Source organism: Xenopus laevis, chromosome 3L, assembly GCF_017654675.1.
Source record: "Xenopus laevis strain J_2021 chromosome 3L, Xenopus_laevis_v10.1, whole genome shotgun sequence".
In the NCBI taxonomy this organism is placed as follows: Eukaryota; Metazoa; Chordata; class Amphibia; order Anura; family Pipidae; genus Xenopus; species Xenopus laevis.
The window spans coordinates 16898956-16926725 of record NC_054375.1 but is presented as its reverse complement, the minus strand read 5'-3'; the positions used below and the strand labels follow the sequence as shown (position 1 = coordinate 16926725).

The following is a 27770-nucleotide window of genomic DNA, read 5'->3' as shown; positions in this document are numbered from 1 at the left end:
GCCACGGAGCTTTGCAAGTACTGGTGTTCACCAGTATCATTTTTGGGGGGGTCCATCAGTGACCTAATTTCACTTAGGTTACCAGAAGAAAATAAGGGCATTTATCTAGGCAAAATGTTGTAGTGTCACCACCAGTACATTGTCCAAGAAGACACTGGCACACAGAGGCTAGTAACAGCAGGGTTATACCCTTGCGTGTTTATTCTGCAAACGTGCAACGTTTCGGGGTCAGACCCCTTTGTCAAGCATAGAAAAAATGTGCAAGTGCAAGCAATTTAACACCCCTCACATCATTTTGATTGGTCAATCCCCACATTTACATACATAATTGGCAACACAAAAATTAACCCTTAAAATTCCATGTGTAAAATCACATTTGAGATAATAGAAAGACCACAATATAAATAGTAATGCCAGTAGTGCAAAAATCTTTATAAAAATTTTTTTTTAAAAAATTCAATAGAAAAATTGGTAGAAAAAATGCTGGTTTGTATTCACAAAACCAGATACCTAATAAAAGGCAAAAATCCAAAAATTGATACAAAGGGAAATCCTGAAAAATGTATAAAGTCCAGCACTGTTCCAGTCCTGTTAGTCCAGAGATTTGCAAAACAAAATATAATATAAGCAACGATATATCGGAATCAGAGACAACCTGTTAAGCGCAACAATATATCCAAGTATTTGTCATATCAGTAAATTGAAGCATCATGCAACAGTGTAACAGAAACAAAATTACAAATGGGAGGTTTGAATCTTACCCTACAGATGAAACTAGGTTCTGTCCCTGCAGGGGAATCATGCAGCATAATTATCTGAAAAAAGGTGGAAGATGCATTAGTTAAAAAATCAGAGATAACATGTCATATTGAAATCCTCGTTTAACCCTTTAGGATGCCTGGACTGTAGTAGCCAAATCCAGTAACATTCACGCTGCAATAAAAGCTTTTTAATATCAAATCCTTGTTTGTGTGTTACTTTTTCTAATATTTGCCAACGTAGTTGGGATATTCTATGGCCATTATTAAAAAAATGTTTAGCAAGCAGTGTTTCTTTTTTTGATTTCCCTTTTTCAGCCAACTTCACTATACCACCTTGTTCAGCGGGCAAAGGCTTATAATTACGAATTGTGGATTTCGTAATTATAAGCCTTTGCCCGCTGAACAAGGTGGTATAGTGAAGTTGGCTGAAAAAGGGAAATCAAAAAAAGAAACACTGCTTGCTAAACATTTTCAGAGCAGGCACTGAAATGTTCCTTCTGTAAACGAATTGCTGTGTTTTTCCTAACACTTTTATGTACTGTACAGCGAACAGGAAAATAGAAAAGTACAGTATTAATTCTCTGGGTTTCCAAGAATTGGAAAAACAAGATTGGCCCTATGAGGGTGTTTACTCTGTTGCCCTGATCTGTTTACTCAGCTTCATTCTCGGTTTACTCAAAGGAGATCATCAGTGTAGATTCCAAACCAAGTTAAAGCTGTTCAACTATTCATATTTCTCATGGCTCCCAAGCACCTGCTTGCAGGTCAGCCAAGGTCTTGTGTGTATATAAACCCAAGTCTTCTCTCAGTCTCCAAGCTCCATTTCCTGAGGTCCATCTCTTGGTAACATTGCTCTCCCTCTAACCATGAAGGTCTGGTGTCTTCTCCTGGCTTTGATTGGCTTGTGCCATGGACAGATAAAGCTAGGTACAAAAATGGGCACTCATTATTTCTCTGTTAGAAAGGCAGTGCCAGGCTGGAAAAATGGGGGGTCACTAGGAAACCATAGATGCAGGGACCTCTAACACTCTTCTTCTCATTTCATTCCCCTATCGTCCCTTCTTTTGGCTAAAGCATAAAAGGTAACACACAATTAAAGCCAATTAGTGGCACTTATGAGTCAGGCATATTTTCCCATTGTTCCAGATTATGGATCCCAAGATGTGGAGCTTACAGGGGATGTCTCTGGGAATGAATGGGAACAGTGGGGACTGGCATGAAGTGTCCTCCTGGTTTCAAATAATTAGAGGGTTGGTCTCTACTCTCTGGAATATCACTATTTGTGTCTTTCTCCTGACCCTCTGAATGACGGCTGCCTACTCTCTTTTTCTCTCTCCAGGTACTTATAACCTAGAAAGTGTTCTGAGCGTGTCTGGCTTGTCTGCTGGAGCTTATATGGCCAACCAGTACCACCTTGCCCAGTCTAAGATAATGGTTGGAGCTGCATTTTTTGCTGGAGGTACATTTTTTTTTCAGCAATATTGCTCAGTAAAGCTGTATTTTCTTGTATTTTCTCACAAACTCTTCTAATTGGTGGTAGTGACTCTGTTGCAGGTCCTTATTACTGCGCCCAGGGAAGCATGCTTACCGCCACCAATGCTTGCATGAAATTACCCTCTAGCATTAATGTCAACACCCTGGTCAGTAAAGCCAAGAGTTATGCCACCTCCATGCTCCTCGACCCCGTGTCCAACCTTGCAGGCCAGAAAGTCTTCATCTTCTCCGGCTCCAAAGACACAGTGGTTGTCCCAGGTGAGAGACCCAAGACCATGGGGCATGATCTTCAACTTTCTGGTGACATCTTTTCAGGGGGTTACCTGGGGGTTTGTGGTGTTCAAGATGGATTGGGTCATGGAAACAGGGACACACAACCACATCTGGAAGGCATTTGTGATTACTGAGATCCTAATGGGGACAACCACAATGTTCTCCACCTCACCAGTTGCTGCCTCACATATACTTGCATGGGAAAAGCAATGCCTATGGGAGATACTTCTGCCAGAAGGTGTGTAATGCCAAGCTATCTGCCTGACCCATAGCCCTCCATTCTTTTGACCATGGCCAATTACATTTAGGCACTCGCCACCACCTATGCACTTCCCCCTTATTCCTTTTTGGGTCTGCTAAATGCCCATATGCAATTGTCCTCGTCTGTTATTCCCTGGTCACAAAGAGCTGCCACTGGAATTCCAGTAAGTAAGGGGAAAGGGGAAAGTTCTCCTCTTCATTCTCATACCTTAAGATAAATATTGGTGTTAGAAATCATTCCCCAGTGCCTGAACACAATAATATATAACATTATGGATTAACTATTCCTTTCTATTTCAATTTGCAGGGGTGGTACAGAAGCTGGAAGAGTTTTACACATCTTTTATAACTAGCCCTGGAGCCATCAAAACAGTTTATGACATCCCAGCACAGCATGGCATGGTGGGTTTTGGGTTCACTGAACATATACCACAATAGCTGTTTGTAGCCACTAGGTGTCCTGCCCTATCACTGCCTATGGAGAATGCATTGCCCCACTATTCTTTAACAGCAACTGGGTTTCTATGTGATCCTGCTGCTGATTCGGACCTGACTTTTAATAACTTATTTATGTTATTGGTTTCTTTATTTAGCCAACCGACAGCTATGGCGGCTCCTGCGGCTTAACCAATTTAGATTACATCAACAACTGCGATTACAATGGAGCCTATGAAGCCCTGAACCACATCTACGGAAACCTCCAGGTAATGACTAGTTCTACTTACATACCCAGTGTATCTGTTACAGGTTATATGGAATAAATGGACAGTAGTTTACTAATATACATGAATTCTCATAGCCTGTACAGAGAGATTCCATAAAACAATGCAGTATAGGTATTCCCCTGTACTAAGCACAATTCTGCAGGAACAGCCCCTAAGTTTGCTCATAGCCTGTACAGAAAGATCCCATAAAACTATGGTAGATAGGTATTCCCCTGTAATAAGCACAATTCAAGCCCTAAGTTTGCTCATAGCCTGTACAGAGAGATACCATAAACTATGGCAGCATAGGTATTCCCCTGTACTAAGAACAATTCAGCAGGAACAGTCTCTAAGTTTGCTCATAGTCTGTACAGAGAGATACCATAAAAGTATGGCAGCATAGGTATTCCCCTATACTAAGCACAATTCAGCAGGGAAATATAAGTGCAATGACACACTAATAAAAAAACTTCTCTTCTTTACCTACAGAAGCCAAGCAGTTCTGCAACACTCACTGGGCAGGTAATATTATGGCTGGCACGGACCTACTGTTAAATCTTCCAACATTTATTTAATGTATTTATCAAGCTTTTGGATCTCAATGTATCACTTTAGTTATTCATTTTTGTTTTTTTTATATGTACACAGTTAATACTGTATGACCAGGCTGAATATTTTAACTGGGCTGCTCCTTCCACCTATGGGATAGACACAGCTGGATATGTGTATATTCCTTCATCCTGCCAGTCTGGAGCAAGTAAGTAGACAAATATGGGTGAGCGAAATAACCCCACATGGTTGTTCATAGTATGTACACAGGGCCGCCATTAGAAATCACGGGGCCCCGTACAACAAAATTTTTGGGGCCCCCTGGGCCCCGCCCACACTGACGACCAAGCTCCGCCCCATATCCCGCCCACATCGCAGTTAAAAGACCACACAGACATCAGCGCTAAAAAAGTAACCCCCCCCACACAAGTTGTAAAAAGCTATTGATGGTCAGGGCCCCCTTATAAAAAAAATTGGGGCCCCAAAAAAAAAAAAATTTACATTTTTTTTTTTAAAAACATTGGTGGCAGGGGCCCCCTGTTAAAAAAAACTTGGGGCCTCAACAAAAAAAAATGTAAAAGAAACTAAAAAATAAACAAACATTGGTGGCAGGGGCCCCCTTCTAAGTTAAAAACAAATTGGGGCCCCAAAAAAAAATTTGAAAAAAAAATTAATTTTTTTTTGAAAAAAAAAAAAAACATTGGCGGCAGGGGCCCCCTTATAAGTTAAAAACAAATTGGGGCCCCAAAAAAAAATTTGAAAAAAAATTAATTTTTTTTTGAAAAAAAAAAAAACATTGGCGGCAGGGGCCCCCTTATAAGTTAAAAACAAATTGGGGCCCCAAAAAAAATTTTTTTGAAAAAAAAATTTTTTTGAAAAAAAAAAAAATGGTGGCAGGGGCCCCCTTACAAGTTAAAAACAAATTGGGGCCCCAAAAAAAATTTAAAAAAAAATAATTTTTTTTTGAAAAAAAAAAAAAACTGGTGGCAGGGGCCCCCTTACAAGTTAAAAAAATTTGGGGCCACCAAAAAGAAAATTAATTTTTTTTTAAAAAAAAACCCCAAAAAAAAACAATGGTGGCAAGGGGCCCCTTACGAGTTAAAAAAAAAATTGGGGCCCCAAAAACAAAAGTTTTAAAAAAAAGATTGGTGGCAGGGGCCTATAGAATATTAAAATAATACATTGGTGGCCAGGGGATTAAAAAAAAAAAAAACACAAACTGGTGTTCAGTAGAATTGAACTCATGGCTTCAGTACTTCAACTTCGCCTCCTTTCGTGACTTCGGGTCTTTTCACTGCTTCAGGACTTCGGCTTCGGCTGTTTTCGTGACTTCGGGTCTTTGCGCTGCTTCAGGACTTCGGCTTCAGCTGTTTTCGTGACTTCGGGTCTTTTCGGCGCTTCGTGACTTCGGCTTTTTCCGTGACTTCGGGTCTTTTCGTCGCATCGGCTTCGGCTTTTCGGCACTTCCGCATTCGGCACTGAAGAGGCAAGACGTACGGCTCGGGCGCTCGTAAGGGGGGCCCGGATCTTCAAAAAAATGCAGCGCTGCCGGGCCCCCCTTCATGCCCGGGCCCGGTACGCTTGTCCCCCCTGTCCCCCCCTGATGGCGGCCCTGTATGTACAGATATATGTTATAACACTATGCCTTAAGCAGGCTGTTCAGCAGGAACAGTCCCTATATTTGTGCATAGCCTGTAGAGAGCCAGCATAGGTATGTATTCTATTAAGCACTAAGCACAGTCTGACCAGAGTTGCTCCTGTCATTTTGTTCATAGCCTGTACAGAGAGACACTGCGTTTTTATGGGATCTCTCTATACAGACTATGCACTGATGATCTGATGGGACTGTTCCTGCTGAATTGTGCTTAGGGGAATACGCATGCTGCCATAGTTTTATGGGATCTCTCTGTACAGGCTATGAGCATACATAGGGACTGTGAATTGTGCTTAGTATAGGGGAATACTTATGCTGCTATAGTTTTATGGTATCTCTTTTTACAGACTATGTGCAATCTGATGGGACTGTTCCTGCTGAATTGTACTTAGTACAGAGGAATACCGATGCTGCCATAGTTTTATGGGATCACTCAGTACAGGCTATGAGCAAACTTTGGAGACTGTTCCTGCTGAATTGTGCTTAGTACAGGGGAATACCTATGCTGCCATAGTTTTATGGGATCTCTCTGTACAGGCTATGAAAAAACATAGGGTGTTATTCTTGCTGACACGGACCCTTTATGGCCCTCTTTGGCTAGCCATGTCCCATGCTCGTTGGCCAGTTAGATTATTTCCTCTTTTTGTTTCTTTATTTATTGAATATAAATATTTCTGACTCAATTCTGTCCCATTGCTATTACAGTGTGCAAACTCCACATTGTATTTCATGGATGCCTCCAAGGAAGGTAAGGTCACAGTGTATTTCTTTATCATTTATAGTTGGGGGGGAGGGCAGTTATATTATCCTTTTGGTGAGCCATGTGCTCAGCATATCTAAAAGCCAGACATGTGCAGCTGTATCTATGGATGAATTAACAATACTAATGGTGTTATGTACTACTATACACTGGCCAATAGCCCTTGGTGTCTGCAGTCAGATACTGTATGAGTAGTTATTCAGTGCCTGCTGGGGTCTTAGTAGTGTATAGGCTTCTGGGGGTTTCAGGATACAATTTGGGGGTTCTAAAAAGGCTAAGGGACTTCTACTGATGCAACAGACTGACCTGACTCTTTGTATTCTTATTATTGTGTGTATGGTATTGATTTCCAGTGTCAGGCCTCCTAGTTCCTACCAGTGAACCCAAATCCGAGGGCCCACTCTATGCACCATAAGATATATAAAATGTAATCCACCTTTAACAATGGTAGAAATAAAAGAGCTAATGGGATTTGCCATATATTGGGACCCTCCTGGACACCCCTTGGTCTCCTGCCTTGCCTTGCAAGATGAACGTAATATTTTTATAATTATTTGTCAGATACAGTATGAGTCATATTGCTGAGAATAAAACCGTTTTTGGTTGTTCTGCTTTTTAGAGAGAAAGTTGGGGACCGTTTTGCCAGAAATGCCGGTTACAATCAGGTGGCCGATCTGAATAACTTCATTATTTTGTACCCTCAAGCCAAGTCCAACATGTCCAACCCCAATGGATGCTGGGACTGGTACGTACATTTATGGATTAGAATTGGTGGGGGGTATTACAGGAATGTTGGAAATAATTAAAGTAACTAAAGGATCACTAGGAGAAGCCCCTCAATAGGTGTCAGCAGAGCAGTTGAATAGGAGTACTAGGAGTACTAGTACTAGGAGACTGCCTTTCAGGTCAGTGATTGGTTGGACTTCAGTAACTACTAATGAACCTGCACGGCACGGTTGGTTGTCCAGTTGACCTTCCAATCACATTCTTCACAATAATGGTTGCCCTCTCCGATGGCCTATAAGCCGTCACTCAAACCTGTTAAATTATTTGTGAAATCAGCTACAGGAACTGGGTGCTCTCTTCACACAGGCCAGGTGAGAAATGACTCACAAGAGGCATCAGAATACAATTCACTAAATATTGAGGTACAGTGCACATAGCTGTGAACGTAATAAGGGGTGAAACAACTGCTAGTAAGCAATAGTCACCAATCAGCAGCTCTATTAAAAAATAAAAATTGTTCATTTTGAGTTACTGGACCTGGACCAAACTGTCTATTATGATATGCCCAGTGGACTGTGAGAGAGCAATTGTGTTCCTATAGTATTGGACATCTCTCTCTTCCTTGTACTGGGAATAATGTTTATTCTTTTCATTCTAACAGGTGGGGATTCACTGGAATGTATTACGGTAAGAAGCCTTGAGTTGTATAGGTTACATGTAATCATATATAAGTATACAGGAACGTAATGTTACTGTTTGTTAAATACACACAATCCATGAATAACCTGTGAAAAAAAAAAAAAAAAAAAAAAATATATATATATATATATATATATATATATATATATATATATATATATATATATATATATATATATATATATATAAATATATAAATGGTACCTTTGTACCAACTTAGTGAAGTCACTTGTGTCATTTGACTCAGTGATCACTTATAAAACCAGAGTGATGCTCAGAGTCCCCTGTATAACTTAGCCTGTAGCCTTGTGACTTTATATGGTCATCGAACTCCTGGCTGCATTAAGATCTGTTTCAATGGAACAAACCACTTGTCTACTTCCTAACACCATTGCCTGTTCGTTTACAGCTAACAAGAACGGATATCAGATGACTGGTGTTGAAAGGATGATGCTACGTACCCTGGGCAAATACTAACACAGCTTGGAAAAATCTGTTGTAACTCATTTAAAATGACCCTGTCTTCTAGCAGTGGGGCTTATCTGTAAAATGTGTATATTTTTGTATGTGAATAATATTGTTTATATAATAAGATGTTTGAATTTTACTAATAGTCCCTGTCATGATTCCAAACCATATGCCTTTAAATTATACCTATAATAGAAAGAAAGTGATATGCCAGCTATGCCAGCTGCTAAAGTCACTTTGTTTGAAATTCTACCCATGCCTCTGACTGATGGAGGAATGGCCAACCAAGGAGGGGTGATGAATGAGCTAGTATGGCAAATAGGGGTTCAGGGAGGGCTGATGAAGGACACAGACCACTGGTAGCCTGGGCAGGATCAAAGAAGGCAGGGGTATAGCTATAGAGCAGGGATCCCCAACCTTTTGAACCTGTGAGCAACATTTAGAAGTAAAAGGAGTTGGGGAGCAACACTAGCATGAAAAATGTTCTTGGGGTGCCAAAGAAGTGCTGTGATTGGCCATTTGGTAGCCCCTATGTGGATTGTCAACCTACATTGAGACTCTGTTTGGCAGTACACCTGGTTTTTATACAACCAAAACTTGCCTCCAAGCCTGGCATTCAAAAATAATCACCTGCTTTGAGGCCACTGGGAGCAACATCCAAGGGGTTGGAGAGCAACATGTTGCTCACGAGCTACTGGTTGGGGATCACTGCTATAGAGGAAACAGACTTTACTAGTATGCAATTACATGGGTGCTTAGGAAGTATAGGGGTATCGTTATAGAGGTGGCAAAACCTACTAGTATGCAATTACATGGGTGTTCAGGAGGTATAGGGTTATCATTATAGAGGAAGCAGACCCTACTAGTATGCAATTACATGGGTGCTCATGCGTTATAGGGGTATCATTATAGAGGAAGCAGACCCTACTAGTAGCCAATTACATGGGTGCTCAGGAGGTATAGGGGTATTATTATAGAGGCAGCAGACACTACTAGTATGCAATTACATGGGTGCTCATGCGTTATAGGGGTATCATTATAGAGGAAGCAGACCCTACTAGTAGCCAATTACATGGGTGCTCAGGAGGTATAGGGGTATCATTATAGAGGCAGCAGACACTACTAGTATGCAATTACATGGGTGCTCAAAGGAAGCAGACCCTACTAGTATGCAATTACATGGGTGCTCATGAGGTATAGGGGTATCATTATAGAGGAAGCAGACCCTACTAGTAGCCAATTACATGGGTGCTCAGGAGGTATAGGGGTATCATTATAGAGGAAGCAGACACTACTAGTATGCAATTACATGGGTGCTCAAAGGAAGCAGACCCTACTAGTATGCAATTACATGGGTGCTCATGAGGTATAGGGGTATAATTATAGAGGAAGCAGACCCTACTAGTAGCCAATTACATGGGTGCTCAGGAGGTATAGGGGTATCATTATAGAGGCAGCAGACACTACTAGTATGCAATTACATTGGTGCTCAGGAGGTATAGGGTATCATTATAGAGGAAGCAGACCCTACTAGTAGGTAATTACATGGGTGCTCAGAAGGGTATGGGGTATCATTATAAAGGAAGCAGGCACTACTAGTATGTAATTACATGGGTGCTCAGAAGGGTATAGGGGTATCATTATAGAGGACGCAGACAATACTAGTAGGCAATTACATGGGTGCTCAGAAGGGTATCATTATAGAGGAAGCAGACAGTACTAGTAGGCAATTACATGGGTGCTCAGAAGGGTATGGGGTATCATTATAGAGGAAGCAGACACTACTAGTAGGCAATTACATGGATGCTCAGGAGGTATAGGGTATCATTACAGAGGAAGCAGACACTACTAGTAGGCAATTATATGGGTCATCAGGAGGTATAGGGGTATCATTATAGAGAAAACAGACACTTCTAGTAGGCAAATACAGGGTGCTCAGGAGGTATAGGGGTGTCGTTATAGAGGAAGCAGACCCTACTAGTATGCAATTACATGGGTGCTCATGCGTTATAGGGGTATCATTATAGAGGAAGCAGACCCTACTAGTAGCCAATTACATGGGTGCTCAGGAGGTATAAGGGTATCATTATAGAGGCAGCAGACACTACTAGTATGCAATTACATGGGTGCTCAGGAGGTATAGGGTATCATTATAAGGAAGCAGACACTACTAGTATGCAATTACATGGGTGCTCAAAGGAAGCAGACCCTACTAGTATGCAATTACATGGGTGCTCATGAGGTATAGGGGTATAATTATAGAGGAAACAGACCCTACTAGTAGCCAATTACATGGGTGCTCAGGAGGTATAGGGGTATCATTATAGAGGTGGCAAAATCTACTAGTATGCAATTACATGGGTGTTCAGGAGGTTTAGGGTTATCATTATAGAGGAAGCAGACCCTACTAGTATCTAATTACATGGGTGCTCAGGAGGTATAGGGGTATCATTAAAGAGGAAGCAGACCCTACTAGTAGCCAATTACATGGGTGCTCAGGAGGTATAGGGGTATCATTATAGAGGCAGCAGACACTACTAGTATGCAATTACATGGGTGCTCAGGAGGTATAGGGTATCATTATAGAGGAAGCAGACACTACTAGTATGCAATTACATGGGTGCTCAAAGGAAGCAGACCCTACTAGTATGCAATTACATGGGTGCTCATGAGGTATAGGGGTATCATTATAGAGGAAGCAGACCCTACTAGTAGCCAATTACATGGGTGCTCATGAGGTATAGGGGTATCATTATAGAGGCAGCAGACCCTACTAGTAGTCAATTACATGGGTGCTCAGGAGGTATAGGGTATCATTATAGAGGAAGCAGACACTACTGGTATGCAATTACATGGGTGCTCAGGAGGAATAGGGGTATCATTATAAAGGAAGCAGACCCTACTAGTAGGTAATTACATGGGTGCTCAGAAGGGTATGGGGTATCATTATAAAGGAAGCAGGCACTACTAGTATGTAATAACATGGGTGCTCAGAAGGGTATAGGGGTATCATTATAGAGGACGCAGACAATACTAGTAGGCAATTACATGGGTGCTCAGAAGGGTATCATTATAGAGGAAGCAGACAGTACTAGTAGGCAATTACATGGGTGCTCAGAAGGGTATGGGGTATCATTATAGAGGAAGCAGACACTACTTGTAGGCAATTACATGGATGCTCAGGAGGTATAGGGGTAACATTATAGAGGAAGCAGACCCTACTAGTAGCCAATTACATGGGTGCTCAGGAGGTATAGGGTATCATTATAGAGGAAGCAGACACTACTAGTAGGCAATTACATGGATGCTCAGGAGGTATAGGGCTATCATTACAGAGGAAGCAGACACTACTAGTAGGCAATTATATGGGTGATCAGGAGGTATAGGGGTATCATTATAGAGAAAACAGACACTTCTAGTAGGCAAATACATGGGTGCTCAGGAGGTATAGGGGTATCATTATAGAGGAAGCAGACCCTACTAGTATGCAATTACATGGGTGCTCATGCGTTATAGGGGTATCATTATAGAGGAAGCAGACCCTACTAGTAGCCAATTACATGGGTGCTCAGGAGGTATAAGGGTATCATTATAGAGGCAGCAGACACTACTAGTATGCAATTACATGGGTGCTCAGGAGGTATAGGGTATCATTATAAGGAAGCAGACACTACTAGTATGCAATTACATGGGTGCTCATGAGGTAGAGGGGTATCATTATAGAGGAAGCAGACCCTACTAGTAGCCAATTACATGGGTGCTTAGGAGGTATAGGGGTATCATTATAGAGGCAGCAGGCACTACTAGTATGCAATTACATGGGTGCTCAGGAGGTATAGGGTATCATAGAGGAAGCAGACACTACTAGTAGCCAATTACATGGGTGCTCATGAGGTATAGGGGTATCATTATAGAGGCAGCAGACCCTACTAGTAGCCAATTACATGGGTGCTCAGGAGGTATAGGGTATCATTATAGAGGAAGCAGACACTACTGGTATGCAATTACATGGGTGCTCAGGAGGTATAGGGGTATCATTATAGAGGAAGCAGACCCTACTAGTAGGTAATTACATGGGTGCTCAGAAGGGTATGGGGTATCATTATTAAAGAAGCAGGCACTACTAGTATGTAATTACATGGGTGCTCAGAAGGGTATAGGGGTATCATTTTAGAGGAAGCAGACACTACTAGTAGGCAATTATTTGGATGCTCAGGAGGTATAGGGTATCATTATAGAGGAAGCAGACACTACTAGTAGGCAATTACATGGGTGATCAGGAGGTATAGGGGTATCATTATAGAGGAAACAGACACTTCTAGTAGGCAAATACATGGGTGCTCAGGAGGTATAGGGGTCTCATTATAGAGGAAGCAGACACTACTAGTATGCAGTTACATGGGTGCTCAGAAGGGTAAAGGGGTATCATTATAGAGGAAACAGACACTTCTAGTAGGCAAATACATGGGTGCTCAGGAGGTATAGGGGTATCATTATAGAGGAAGCAGACACTACTAGTATGCAGTTACATGGGTGCTCAGAAGGGTAAAGGGGTATCATTATAGAGGAAGCGGACACTACTAGTAGGCAATTACATGTGTGATCAGGAGGTATAGGGGTATCATTATAGAGGAAGCAGACACTACTAGTATGCAGTTACATGGGTGCTCAGAAGGGTAAAGGGGTTTCATTAAAGAGGAAGCGGACACTACTAGTAGGCAATTACATGTGTGATCAGGAGGTATAGGGGTATCATTATAGAGGAAGCAGACACTACTAGTAGGCAATTACATGGGTGATCAGGAGGTATAGGGGTATCATTATAGAGGAAACAGACACTTCTAGTAGGCAAATACATGGGTGCTCAGGAGGTATAGGGGTATCATTATAGAGGAAGCAGACACTACTAGTAGGCAATTACATGGGTGCTCAGAAGGGTATAGGGGTATAATTATAGAGGAAGCAGATACTACTATTGTGCAATTACGTGGGTGCTCAGGAGGTCTAGGGGTATCATTATAGAGGAAACAGACACTTCTAGTAGGCAAATACATGGGTGCTCAGCAGCTATAGGGGTATCATTATAGAGGAAGCAGACACTACTAGTAGGCAATTACATGGGTGATCAGGAGGTATAGGGATATCATTATAGAGGAAGCAGACACTACTAGTATGCAATTACATCGGTGCTCAGGAGGTGTTGGGTATCATTATGGCAGCGCTTAAGGGGTGATATGATAACTATGTATAAATATATAAGGGGATCATATAATAATCTCTCTAATGCTTTATTTACCATTAGGTCTTTCCAGCTCACACGAGGTCATCCATTCTGATTAGAAGTAGCAAACAATGCCAATTATAGTCTGAAATGGTATACAGGCTACTTGCTATGGACTCTGGAGCAATGAATATGCATTCTTGCTTTCTGAAGGGCTTTTCTTGGTTTAGCAGTGGTCAGAATTCTACTTGCCTGGTGGAAGGAGAATAGTGGTCTGGGGCTATTTCCATGGGGTGGTTCACCTTTAAGTCAACTTTTAGCAGGTTGTAGAATGGCTAATTCTAAGCAACTTTTCAATTGGTCTTCATTATTTATTTTTGATCAGGGTCATAAAGGCCCTGGCCTATGGAGGCAGAATTTCAGGGGTGGCTTGCCGCCCAGCCGCCTTTAAGTTAGTTAGGAGCACTAAAGACACACACAGTAGTCTCCATAGTTGTGCCTGATCCAAAAGTTAAGGATGTGCCCATGCACGCATACACTCACAAAAGAAGGGGAGGGGGATGCGGAAAGGAAGGGTTAGGGGAGGGGAAAGGAGTTGACGAGCAGAGCCAGCCTAGAGGCAACCAGTTTGTAAATCCGTGCCTATTTATTTATTTTCAAATAGGGGTCACTGACCCCATCTAAAAAACAAATGCTCTGTAAGGCTACAAATTTATTGTTATTGCTACTTTTTGTTACCTGTCTTTCTATTCAGGTCTCTCCTATTCATATTCCAGTCTCTTATTCAAATCAATGCATGGCTGCTGGGGGTAATTTGGACCCTAGCAAATTGGAGAACTGCTGAATAAAAAGCGAAATAACTCGAAAACCACAAATAATAAAAAATGAAAACCAATTGTAAATTGTCTCAGAATATCACTTTCTAAATCATAATAAAAGTTAATTTAAAGGCGAACAACTCCTTTAATCCTACTGATGTTTTGGAACAGCTTTGGGTTCCTTTCACCCTCCATGCACAAAGCCAGGTACAGAATGGTTTAGCAGACATGAGAGTGGAAGAAACGTGACCAACCTCCATAGTGCCCTGACCTCAATCCAACTGATCCCCATTCTCTGAGCCAGGCCTGCTAACCAACATCAATGTCCAACTCCACTAATGCTTTAATGGCTAAAAAAGCAAATCCCACAACAATGTTTGAACATCTATTGGGAACCTTCCAGCAACAGGAGGTCCATCTTCATATTCATCACCTTGCTTTGGGAACGAGATGTTGGGCAGACGGGTATCCATGTAGTATAATGTTAGCTCGGTTATATTTACATAATTTATAGCTCTGGTCTGTGTTGCAAACAAGTAGTAGGGAGCACTGTACTTTTCTGAGTTGGTACTCTCCATGAGGTGATAAAACCATGCTTGTTTTGGAAAGAAAAAAAAGGCCCTGCAGTGCAAGACTTCTCCTAAAGAGCAACCTTGTTTAAATAGTTAATCCTTAGTTGTTTTGTTTATATGTTGGGTTATATTTATTTCATGGGCATTTATAGCATGGGAAAAAGCAACAGCTGATACAATACACCTCAAGTTTACTCTTCAATCAGCTCAAACAACTCAGTAGCTATTAAGTCAAGGCTTTTCCTACTAGGAAGATAATCCTTAACCTCTACTCGTAACAGCCACTGTGTTGCAAACAAACTCTCTCATTGGTTAAAATGAGGGGGTGTTGTCTTGTGTTTGCTCTAACAGTGGGCAGTTGCACTTGGGTAAAAGACTTAGTTAATTTCTATACTCAGCAATAGAAAAAGAGATTTGGGGGTTTTATGCTGACAGGCAGAGTATACTTTTGTATGCTGGTGGAAAAACATGGCATTGTGTGCTTATGGAATAAAATAATGGCAGATATAGTAGATGATTTCAAGAAAGGGACGGATGCATTATTAGCAGTACTGCAGCTATACTCATAGTAAGATACTGAATGGTGGCAGCATTGTACTGTAATGCTCAACCGCAGTGATACATCTCATTTCAATATATCAAATGGGTGGAGCATAGTGATGAAGATAAAGCTCAATACATGTCATACTTGTAATGAATAACCTATTATAACAATAATAATGCAGGAATGACTCATAGTATATAAAGATACTCATAGTATAAAAGGGCAGTTTACATTCTCTTTGTGTAGCCCAAGAAACAACATGTACTGTATTATGTATTGAGCACATGACTCACGTGTAGTGGAGGCTCACGATTGGCAGGAGGGCAACCATGTGGAGAGGCTAGAGCAATAACTGGTGGGGGCCATGTGGATCAAGAGGGGGGTACAGACTGAGTTGAGGGGGAAGGGGATTGCACAGGTTCCTAGATAAACCACTGCTTCGAACTTTAGCAGGGTGACTATTACCCTAATGTTTCTATATATCTGTAACTTTGTTATGAGCTAAGGGGGCCTAGCGTGAAGGCCAGTTAGGGGGAGATTTGGGGTTAGTGTTTATTTGTGTCCTGGGTACCCCTGGAACTGTAGCAGGATGGCTGTTACTCCAATGTTTCTATATATCTGTAACCTTGTTATGGGCTAAGGGGGCCCAGCCTGAAGGCCAGTTAGGGTGAGATTTGGGGTGAGTGCTTATTTGTGCCCTGGGTACCCCTGGAACTATAACAGGGTGACTATTACCTCAATGTTTCTATATATCTGTAACCTTGGTAAGCTAAGGGGGCCCAGTCTGAAGGCCAGTTAGGGTGAGATTTGGTTGGGGATGCTCATCTACTGACTTGGATAATCCAATAACTATGGTAGTGAGATGGCTAAAGCCATGCTTGAGGCATTCGTAACCTTGTTTCATGCTGAAAAGAGCCCAAACTTTGTTGTACAGGCCTCTCTTAGTGTTGGAAGGTCTTCTCTTAAATGTCATAGAGAATGTGAACTTACCAATTTCCACCACGCTTACCGAAAGGCTTTACCTTGCACCTCCAGGATCACCAGACAAATGTGCTGAAGCAAGCAGGTAGAACATGTGAGTCCCTGGATATGGAGGATAATTTGGGTTCTTAGTTGTAAGAGAGGTTGCGCTGGTAAAGATGCCAAAGATACAAAAGTTGAATAGAAAAACCTAAGCCATAGCTAAGCCAACCTAAGCTCATAGGCATACCTATGAGCTTCAGAGGGGGAAAGAAGCATCTTTATATATAGGGGGTTACAGTTTCTATTTGTCAGTTATGGTTAAATTCTGTCCTATCAGCCATCAGGAGGCAGAAATAACCTAAAATTTAGCCATTTCCCATTAAGCTTCACCACCCTTTAGGAGGTGCTTATGATGATAAATGTTCCTTCATCCAACCAGCATAACTGTCTGCCAAAACATTGGCGTTCCATGACTTGGAACCCCTTCTAATCTAAGGGGAACAGAATTCCCTCTTTAACCATTGAAAATAATCCAAAGTTTATTTATTTCGATGCATAGTGGTGAGATGTGGCACTGTTACTGCAGGTGACAAAGCTATTAATAATGTCTTGTGATTGCAGAATCTAAATGAAGCAGATATAGGAGACCTCTTATTTTATTTAGCTAGACAAGGTGCACAACATAATATTTTTGGAAAACAAAAAACAAACAAAATGTCCTGCAGTACAACACTACCCCTTTAAGGAAACTGTTTAAAATAATCTGATACGATGGTTGTTTTTATTTGATCAATATTCTTAGCAAAGGGAAAAAACAGCAGCTGCTAAAACACACCATTGATTTATTCTACAATCTGTTCAAACACCACCTTATCTGGCAAATAAAGCCAAGGCTTTTCCTTACAGGTATATAATGCAAAGCTGGCAGTGAGAGCCAGGAGGACGGTGTTGCTGTGTACAGTTCTCTGTGTTGGAATCAAGTTCTTGTCCTGGTTAAAATGAAGGGGTGCTTTCTTATCCTCGCTTTGATTGGTTACTGCAGTGCGCAGTCACGTTTGGGTAAGAGAAGTTCTCATTTTATGTTTGGCAACAGTAATAGGGAATTAAAATAGGGTACACGTGGGTGCACATGGCATACAATTGTTTGTCTATGTGAATGAGAAACTGTCTATGCTGCAAATTATTTAATAAATCAGCAAGGGTTTGCCATGCTAGTACCTGTGTGCCAGTGAATTTGTTTGATCGGTTGTTACAAGGTGGGACACCAATTCCTCCATTGCTGTGCACCAGGGATCATCACATTTGAAGGCCAGGGTGTGCGAGTGCAACTCGATTGCTTTCCAATGAGAAACTGTACCCATAAGCTGTTGTTTCAGGAAAGGGGCGGATGGTGCCTTTTTTTTAGAAAGTGAGGAAATAGAATTAAAACTGAAGCCTAAAGAGTTCGGTGGTATATTAGTTGGTTGTGTATATGGACTTGTCTTTGATAACTTTATATATATTCTAATAAACTTTTCCAACCTTTAGGCATACCTCCCAACAATTTGGAAGTAAAAAGAGGGACGAAATTTTTTTTCACACGTAGAACAACAAAATTATTTGACCACGCCCCTTTCTGTGGCCACACCCCCTAATTACCATGTTCATTTTACAAAATCTGGCAGGTTATGAAAGTTTGAAAATATTTCTCCTTATCTAAACTGTTTTTTTGTGTCTCATAATTGTTAAGAAGTATCTTATACTTTGTAACAATTAACCTGTTAGCTGTTCTGAGCTCTCTGCTAAAAGCCAATTAAGTGAGAAACTTTGTTTCTTTTTCTGGTTGTTCAGTGCAGAGAAAATAGGGACTTTCCAGTACAAATGAGGGACTGCAGGTTGAGCTGTCAAAAGAGGGACTGTCCCTCCAAAAAAGGGACAGTTGGGAAATATGCTTTAGGACAGGCCCGGACTGGCAATCTGTGGGTTCTGGCAAATGCCAGAGGGGCTGCTATAAGGTCCCATAGAAAGTCAGTATTTAGTGGGCTGGTGGGGGCTGTTTGGGTCTCTACGTGGGCTGATTGGGCCTCTGTGTACCTGAAATGCCAGGGCCTATTTAAATTCTCAGTCAGAATCTGCTTTAGGAGGTGCTTGTGTTAATAAACTTGCTACCAAGCACTTGAAAGTTCTACCAAAATTAAGAAAACCCATGTGAATTTACAGGTGGTGACTTTTAGGGGCATGGTTGAAAGGGGTTGCTCCCCTTCACATTAACTTTTAGTATGATATAGAGAGTGATATTCTGAGAAAATTTGCAATTGGTTTAAAATTTTTATTATTTGTGGTTTTTGACTTATTTAGCAGCTCTGTGGTTTGCCATTTTGGCAATATTGTTGCCAGGGCCCTAATTACCATAGCAACTATACATTGATTTGTATAAGAGTCTGGTATGTGAATAGGAGAAACACTGAATAGAAAATGGAGCAATAAAAAGTAACAACAACAATAAATGATAAAGTATTATTAAAGGGGTGGTTTACCTTTAAGTTAACTTTTAGTATGTTATAGAATAGCCAATTCTAAGCAACTTTTTATTTGGTCTCCATTATTAATTTGTTATAATTTTTTAATTATCTAATTTTTCTTCTGACTCTTTCATGTGTTCAAAGTGGGGGGGCACTGACCCCAGCTAAAAAAACAAATGTTCTGTAAAGCTACAGATTTATTGTTATCTGTACTTTTTATTACTCATTTTTATATTCAGGTCTATTTATATTCCAGTCTTTTTTTCAAATCAGTGCATGGTTGCTAGGGTAATTTGGACCCTAGAAATCAGATTACTGAAATTGTAAACTGGAGAGCTATTGAATGAACAGCTAAATAACTCAAAAACTACAAATAATAAAAAATGAAAATTTGTGATTATCTGTGTAAATAATTAAAGGGCACGTCCGCCCCAAAAATAAAACGATACCTAATGAAAGAAAATGTCATTCTTAGAAACTTTCCAATATACTGTACATTCATTAAAACTTTCCAGTGGTTTTAAAGTTATTAGTAAATATAATTGCTACTGATAGCTGTATCTGTCTGGCCATTTCTATTCTCTGCTCTGATGGCTCTACCTTTGATACAGTGTAACAGAAGCAACTAAATAACAGACCTGGCTTTGCAGGTGAACTGACTTGCAACATTGTTTCAAAAGTCAGCGTCACCAGTGGAGAAATGAAGAGACAGATCCTACTTTCAACAGCAATTTCACACATAACTTAATGTCCATGGAACATTTTTAATGAATGTATATTATAAAATTGCTTAGAATTACATATTTTTCCCATTAGACAACATTTTATACACACACATATACATACCCTTCAAATCATTTAGTGCTTAAAACGAACATTTAAAGTTCTGGAAGAGGGAATAGGCAAAAATCATGAACAATGAGAAAATGCGCCCTCTTCTGGAAATTAAAACTCAGGAATGTGGCTAATAATGACTGCTGAGAGTATGAAGAACTAATGTATGTAAAATGCATATACTACACATAATGCATTCCTGTCTGCAGGATCCTACAACCTTGACAGCTTTATCAGTGTCTCTGGCTTGTCTTCGGGAGCATATATGGCCAACCAGTTTCACGTGTCTCATTCCGGGAAGGTGATTGGAGCAGCCATGTTTGCTGGAGGTATTACATTTTTCTTTTTAGCTAAATTCCAGATGACAACTATAATTTTGTTTGTAGAAAATTGGTGATAAATGGCCTAAGTACCTTCCTTTATTTTCCTTTTGCCTCTAATGAAAATATGAAGATAAATGGAAAATTCTTCCCCCTTAAAGTATAATAGGGTTGTTCTTTTAACCTGGGGACCTTGGCAATCCAGAAGGCTTGGAATTTTACCAATCTCAGACATTTCATTAAATTGTACACATTTTACAAATTGTACAAATATTACAATTTGTTATTCTTACAAAAAATGCAAATGAATAATTTTATGCATTTTACAAAATGTACAAATTTAACAAATTGCAAATCTTACAATATTTTACAAAATGTAATTGTTGCCAATGTCATACATTCTCCAACAATATCAAATTGTACAAAAATGTGCAAATCTTACAAATTACACATTTTCCAAAAATTACAGATTGCATATTTTTACCCAGTTTAAAGATTTACAATGACTTAACATCATAGAAGGACGTAGAAAAGCTACATACACTCCCATGTGGATTATGTCGATTAAAGTATTAATGGAAAAACACACAGACTGCAGGGTGCAATACACACATTGCTGACATGCCATCAAACATGTGTCATTCTGTGTGGAATGGTGTATGTTGTTTTATGGTCTTCAATTTGTGGAGGTGGTGGTCAGTGAGGAAAATGAATTCATTAAAGGGACAGTATGCAGTCATACTCTCCATGAGCAAAATTAGTATGGTTTGAATACTGCATATCCCTTTAATTAAATAATTCTACATTACTATATTTTATTAAAGCACTGATCATTGATTTTACCTTTACTTAAAGTCCGTCACCAAAAATTGCTCTAAGGGGAGTAGGGTCAAATGTTAATGAACGTGATTTTAGGAAGAAATATTATTAACTATACATATTCATATAATCCACTAACCTTACTAGTAGACTTTCCCTTTTCCTTCTTTTGACTTCTATTTGAATGTTGTTACAGGCCCATTTTACTGTGCTTTGGGGAACTCGCTGACGGCCACTGGCACTTGTATGAAGTATCCTTCCAGCATAAGTGTCCTCTCTCTAAAGAGTTTCACTCAGGCTTATGCCAATACAGGCCAGATTGACCCTGTGTCCAGTCTTGCACGTAGTAAGGTCTTCATCTTCTCTGGCTCCCTGGATTCAGTTCTAGTCCCAGGTAAGTAACATACCTACACATAGTTACATAGTAACAGTGAATTAGGTTAAAAAAAAAGACATGTCCATCAAGTGCAACCTTTTAACTCTATTTTAACCTGCCTAACTGCTTGTTGATCCAGAGGAAGGGAAATTTGCCTCAGAGAGGGAAAAAATTCCTTCCTGGCAATCGGACTAGTTCCTAGATCAACTTGTACTATGAGCTATCTTCCATAACCCTGTATTCCCTCACTAGCTAAACACCATCCAACCCCTTTGTAAAGTTATCTTATGTATTAACCAGTACAACTGGTTCAGGGAGAGAACACATCTTCACAGCTCTCACTGTAAAAAAACGCTTCATCAATAGAGATTGAGAGATCCATGCTCTGGTTAATGGTCACTCTACTGGTTTGTCTTGCTAAAATATCTACTTTGTTAAAAAAAAAACATTCAAAAACCTTCATCAATAGAGATTGAGAGATCCATGCTCTGTTTAATGGTCACGCTCCTGTTTTGTCTTGCCAAAATATCTACTTAGTTAAAAAAACCTTCATCAATAGAGATTGAGAGATCCATGCTCTGGTTAATGGTCACTCTCCTGGTTTGTCTTGCTAAAATATCTACTTAGTTAAAAAAAACCTTCATCAATAGAGATTGAGTCAACCATGCTCTGGTTAATGGTCACTCTCCTGGTTTGTCTTGCTAAAATATCTACTTAGTTAAAAAAAACATTCAAAAATCTTCATATTAATTGATCAGATGGCAGCTTTCAATATCAAAATTGCAAAAACAGACCAGTAAATGCTAATTGGTTGGCTGCTATGGGTCAAATGGCTAATGGTCTCTTTGTGTGAGTGACCATCTGGGGAAATCTGGTTGGTTGCTTGAGACTATGGTCAAGGGAGATCACTGGTCAATGGCGAATAGGTGAAGTAAACCAAATTCATCCATTCTCTATGAGGGCCCTTCATGGTTCTTGGGTAGATTTGTGGTTTTACCTGCTTGAACCCTTGAGAAAACCCAATCCACAACAGCTTTATCTGCAACCTGACCCATCACTCTCCGGAAAAACCCATAAGTGGAGTCATTAAAACATCACACAATGGTGGGAGGAAGGCACAAATGAAGGCAGAGAAGTCTATCGTTTGACCATAACCCTGTACCTTTGTATTTTGAGTAAAAAGCGAATTATTGTCACTCTCTAACCCCCACGTGTTCCTTATCCTAGGGGTGTCAAAGAAGCTAGAAGAGTACTACAAAGCCTACATTACTAGTACAGGGGCCATCAAAACTGTCTATAATATACCAGCTGAGCATGGCATGGTGAGTACAACACCTGGGTCACCCTATCAGTCCCCCTGGGCATTGTAATAATCCCAATTCACACCATGTTTCCTAGAACATTTTTTTCCATAGAATTATGGAGCAATTTGGTCAAAGGCCCGTATAGTACAGTATATAGAGTGTATACTGTATGTACACACTTGTAGGTCAAATCACACTGCACTGAGAATGGCAGATGTGTTAAGGGGATTATGGCATTATATACACCTTGGACCTTAGACCATGGTCCAAGGGGAGAGGAGAGACATGTAGGCACCCCTCCCCTTCCATTATCTGCCCATCCCCTGACTTGCACCTTATCCACATTTTAGCAGTAAAACCCCACATCTGGTGTTCTTAGTAATCATACAACTTTGTATTCCAGCCAACTGATAGCTATGGAGGGGCTTGTGGAACCAAAACCCATGACTATATCAACAATTGTAACTACAATGGCGCCTATGAGGCTCTGAACCACATCTACGGAGGTCTTCAGGTAGGTGTCATACTGGATATATGCAGGGCTGATTTTCCCTTTATTCCTATTTGATCCCTCATAATGTCCTACTATTTTCTTTGCAGAGGCCAAGCTCATCAGCCACCACAACCGGACAGGTAATTAAAGGGAAAGTAACAGGGCATGAATAGTTTGCTTACTGAGAGATAATTCAATGGAGTGGAGCTTAGAATCTAATCACACACACAAGGCTTAGTTAGACACACAAAAACAGACCCCATGGTATGTGAATAACCGACCCCTCTCTATTTTATATTTCCAGCTGATACTGTTTGACCAATCAGAATATTTCAATTTGGCCCTTCCCATCACATACGGCATGGATACGGCTGGTTATGTCTATATTCCATCCTCCTGTCAAACCGGTGCAAGTAAGTCAAGCTTTAATATAAGTCTATGGAGTATTATACTCATCCAGTTATGGGTGTTCCTGCCATATGGATAGAGCGTCTGCAGGCGTGGTTGGGTTACACCCCTACCAAGGTGCCTATTTATACTGGCAATAAATCAACAACCAAGAAAAGAAATTACAGACCCTGCAAGAAGCAGGACAGATGTTGCAAGAGGGTCCCAGAGTATAGGGAATCCAGTTAGAATTCTGAGTAATTCCCAGTTCCATTATGTGTTAAATAGATTTAATAGATTGTCCTCTATGTATGGAATATAGTAAAACCTCTGCTTGTGTCCAACCTGTTGCATAATGCATTTCATACTGATATTTTCGATTCTGGTTTCAGGGTGCAGGCTCCATATTGCATTTCATGGCTGTGTCCAAGGAAGGTAAATCCACCTTTATTGACTCAAATGATCTAATGCAACAAGTTCTATCTTGCCTTAAACACACACTATTGTTTATCTTCAGTAATTATGAGTTGGAATCTGCAATTTACTTTATTTTATTCTTCTTCATGCTTTGCAGAGAGGCTGTTGGGGACAAATTTGTCCGAAATGCAGGATACAATCAAGTCGCAGATCTCAATAACCTGATAATTCTGTACCCTCAGGCCAGATCCAATGCACTAAATCCTAATGGATGCTGGGACTGGTAAATTCTCTTTCATTTCATCTGTTACTCAACCTATAGTAGCAATAGGATAATAGTCTCTGGGAAGGGAGTGTGGCTGTGGGATAGCAGGTATAGTAGGGAGAGATTGTGCATATAGTAGCAGTGGGATAATAGTCTCTGGGAAGGGAGTGTGGCTGTGGGATAACAGGTATCGTAACGAGAGATGGTGCCTATAGTAACAGTGTGATAATAGTCTCTGGGAAGGGACTGTGGCTGTGGGATAGCAGGCATAGTAGGGAGAGATGGTGCCTATAGTAACCGTGGGATAATAGTCTCTGGGAAAGGACTGTGGTTGTGGGATAGCAGGTATGGTAGGGAGAGATGGTGCTTATAGTAACCGTGGGATAATAGTCTCTGGGAAGGGACTGTGACTGTGGGATAGCAGGTATAGTAACGAGAGATGGTGCCTATAGTAACAGTGTGATAATAGTCTCTGGGAAGGGACTGTGGCTGTGGGATAGCAGGCATAGTAGGGAGAGATGGTGCCTATAGTAACCGTGGGATAATAGTCTCTGGGAAAGGACTGTGGTTGTGGGATAGCAGGTATGGTAGGGAGAGATGGTGCTTATAGTAACCGTGGGATAATAGTCTCTGGGAAGGGACTGTGACTGTGGGATAGCAGGTATAGTAGGGATAGATGGTGCCTATAGTAACAGTGGGATAATAGTCTCTGTGAAGGGAGTGTGGCAGTTGGATAGCAGGTATAGTAAGGAGAGATGGTGACTATAGTAACAGTGGGATAATAGTCTTTGGGAGGGGTGTGTGACTGTGGAAGAGCAGGTACTGTATAGTAGGGAGCGATGGTGCCTATAGTAGCAGTGAGGATAATAGTTTTTAAATCTTATTTTATCTTATTCTCTCCCAGGTGGGGTTACACAGGAATTGCTTATGGTAAGATAATGTTTTTGTTTTGTTTTATTTCTTTGCCATAACTGATAAAATAGCTATAGTCCTCAAATGGGTTGTTCACCTTTACATTAACTTTTAGTATGATGTAACAATCTGCATTTTGTTTTATTCAGCCTTTTATTCAGCAGCTTTCCAGATTGAAATGTCAGAAATCTGGTTGCTAGGATCCAAAAAGTAGCAATAGCAAGAAATGTGTAGCCTTACAGAGCATTTGTTTTTTAGATGGTGTCAGTGACCCTCATTTGAAAGCTGGAAAGATTCAGAAGAAAGCAAAAAATTAAACAACTATAAAAAAAAGTACGCAGGCCAATTGAAAAGTTGCTTAAAATTAGCTATGTTATGACATACGAAAAGTTAACTGAAAACCACCCTTCATTGTATACTGGGTTTATTGTCTTTAAATGCATATGAAAGTTCAATTAGGGGATTAGGTAGAGGCCCTGGCCTAGCCACTCGCCAGTAATATACAATTTGAAAAAGATTGTATATCTTGTCTGCTGCAAATGCGGGGGTTCCCAATCTTTATTCCATGGTGCACTTGACACTTCACAGTGATCAAACGTTTCGGAACCTCAGTGACAATCAAACAGAGAAGCTGTGCAACATTTATAGACAAACCAATTGTGACCCCTAGTGGTGGTCCACAATTATTATGTAAAAGAAGAAAAATTTAACCATTTGTGTCCATTTGTTTGATCACTGTGAAGTGTCAAGTGCACCATGGAATAAAGATTGGTAACCCCCCATTTGCAGCAGACAAGGTATTGGCGTCAATCTTTTTCAAATTATTGTCTTTAAATGGCAGTACAATAAAGCCAGACAAAGACAAGTATTTATCTGACTTTACAAAGCCTGTTATTTTATCTTTTATATGTTAAAAATTATTTTTAAGGGCAGGTTCTGCATTTGATAGTACTGTGTACTTGTTATCAGCTCTGCTGGAGGCACCCGCCTTGTATCTGTTTTCCCCACAAAGCCTCTGTTTATAAAATATATTTTTCCTACTTTGTACAGTAACACTGTATCTTTCTGGATTTCCCTTTAGCTACCAAGAATTCCTTCCAAGTGTCCGGCGTGGAGAGAATGCTGCTCAGGACCATGGGACAATACTAATGTTACTGATGCCCTGGGGATCATCAGAAATTCATGGAGTCACTGTTACATATTGTACTTGTAAATATTGTAAAAAATAAAGTTTGCTTACAGATAATACAAATCTGGCATCATTTAAAATGTAACATTCTTAAGGGACACTCATGAAAAAAGGTTGTAGTTACAGTATACGTAAAGTAGGGTAACGTAGAAGTTACTGAGGCGTTTTGTGACCATATAAAGGCAAAAGGCTACAGGGTGAGTTATACAGGGAACTCTGTGTATCACTCATGTATTATAAGGGATAATGTAGCCCCTACTGTAAATGATAAGGATATTAGAAGTCTCTGAGGGGTTCTGTGACCATATAAAGGCACAAGGCTGCAGGTTGAGTTATACAGGGAACTCTGTGTATCACTCATGGATTATAAGGGATAATGTACCCCCTACTGGAAATTATTAGGATATTAGAAGTCACTGACCATATAAAGGCACAGGGCTGCAGGCTGACTTATGCAGTATATAATGTACTCCTTTCTGTATGGATATTAAAAGTCACGAGGACCATATAAATGAACAAGTCTGAGTAATTGTATTCAGGATATGGAACTCCGAGCTGACTTCTAAAAGCCTCATATTTTACAATAGGGGAAATATTATTTTATATAACAAGGAAGTTTCAGGGAGTAGTGTGACACAAATGACATCACTAAGCATTGGCTGTAAGGATATTATACACAAAAGCCATGAATATCTTGTAAATGATATCCTTATAAACGGTGAGTTCTGATGTCATCAGTTATAAATGGTGAGTTCTGATGTCATTTCTGTCACATGACTCACTGAAACTTGTTTATTATAATTAATAAAGTACACCCAGTTGCAAAATATGAGGATATTAGAAGTTACCTCAGAGTTCCATGACCTGTGTTATATGGTCATGAAACTCCTCTGTAATTTATAATATCCTTACAATTTACAAGAGGGGGTACTTTATTCACTATATAATCCAGGGGCATGCACATGCACATCAGAAGTTCTAGGTGTCATTTTTCTTTAACAAGGATTTCGGAATTCATGAAACTTCAGCTCATGAGAAATATTTCTTCCTGCAGTGTCAGTGCGAGGAATGCAAATGATTCCCCTAGGGAGATAGTATCACTTCTTTTTTTTTTTTTTTAAGCTATATTTGGTAATTTAATGATGTGATTTGCAGTGACAGCAAGAAGCAGCATGGCTATATACTGTATCTATTTATCTATCTATCTAATCTAGTTTACATAGTGGGCAAATTTTTATTAACGGGAACGGAGCAATGAGGATTGGTAAACAGGATCTATATCTATATCTATATCTATATCTATATATATATATATATATATATATATATAGATAGATTTGTAGAAAAAGGGTAGACAGACCAAGACTAATCCTAGAGAATTTACAATATACATCTGATGAGATATTCTGTGCTCTCAAAAACTATGTGCTCACACCTGAAGAAAATGCAGACACCCAGCCTGCCACCTGTTGTTGAACTTGAATTT

General features: G+C 40.2%; 2 protein-coding genes across 2 annotated transcripts; both read left to right on the top strand.

Moving 5' to 3' along the window:
* Positions 1 to 1570: 1570 nt before the first annotated feature.
* On the top strand, positions 1571 to 8488 carry LOC108710747. Its single transcript, XM_041586015.1, has 11 exons — positions 1571 to 1688; positions 2101 to 2220; positions 2316 to 2513; positions 3097 to 3191; positions 3383 to 3493; positions 3983 to 4015; positions 4142 to 4250; positions 6402 to 6444; positions 7076 to 7201; positions 7844 to 7869; positions 8291 to 8488. The coding sequence occupies exons 1-11, from the start codon at positions 1628 to 1630 to the stop codon at positions 8356 to 8358; spliced, it is 990 nt and encodes a 329-aa protein (XP_041441949.1). The 5' UTR covers positions 1571 to 1627; the 3' UTR covers positions 8359 to 8488.
* An 8902-nt stretch (positions 8489 to 17390) lies between these two features.
* LOC121401407 lies at positions 17391 to 26343 on the top strand. Its single transcript, XM_041586014.1, has 11 exons — positions 17391 to 17526; positions 20012 to 20131; positions 21138 to 21335; positions 22545 to 22639; positions 23025 to 23135; positions 23222 to 23254; positions 23419 to 23527; positions 23894 to 23936; positions 24076 to 24201; positions 25088 to 25113; positions 26177 to 26343. The coding sequence occupies exons 1-11, from the start codon at positions 17466 to 17468 to the stop codon at positions 26242 to 26244; spliced, it is 990 nt and encodes a 329-aa protein (XP_041441948.1). The 5' UTR covers positions 17391 to 17465; the 3' UTR covers positions 26245 to 26343.
* The last annotated feature ends 1427 nt before the right edge of the window (positions 26344 to 27770 follow it).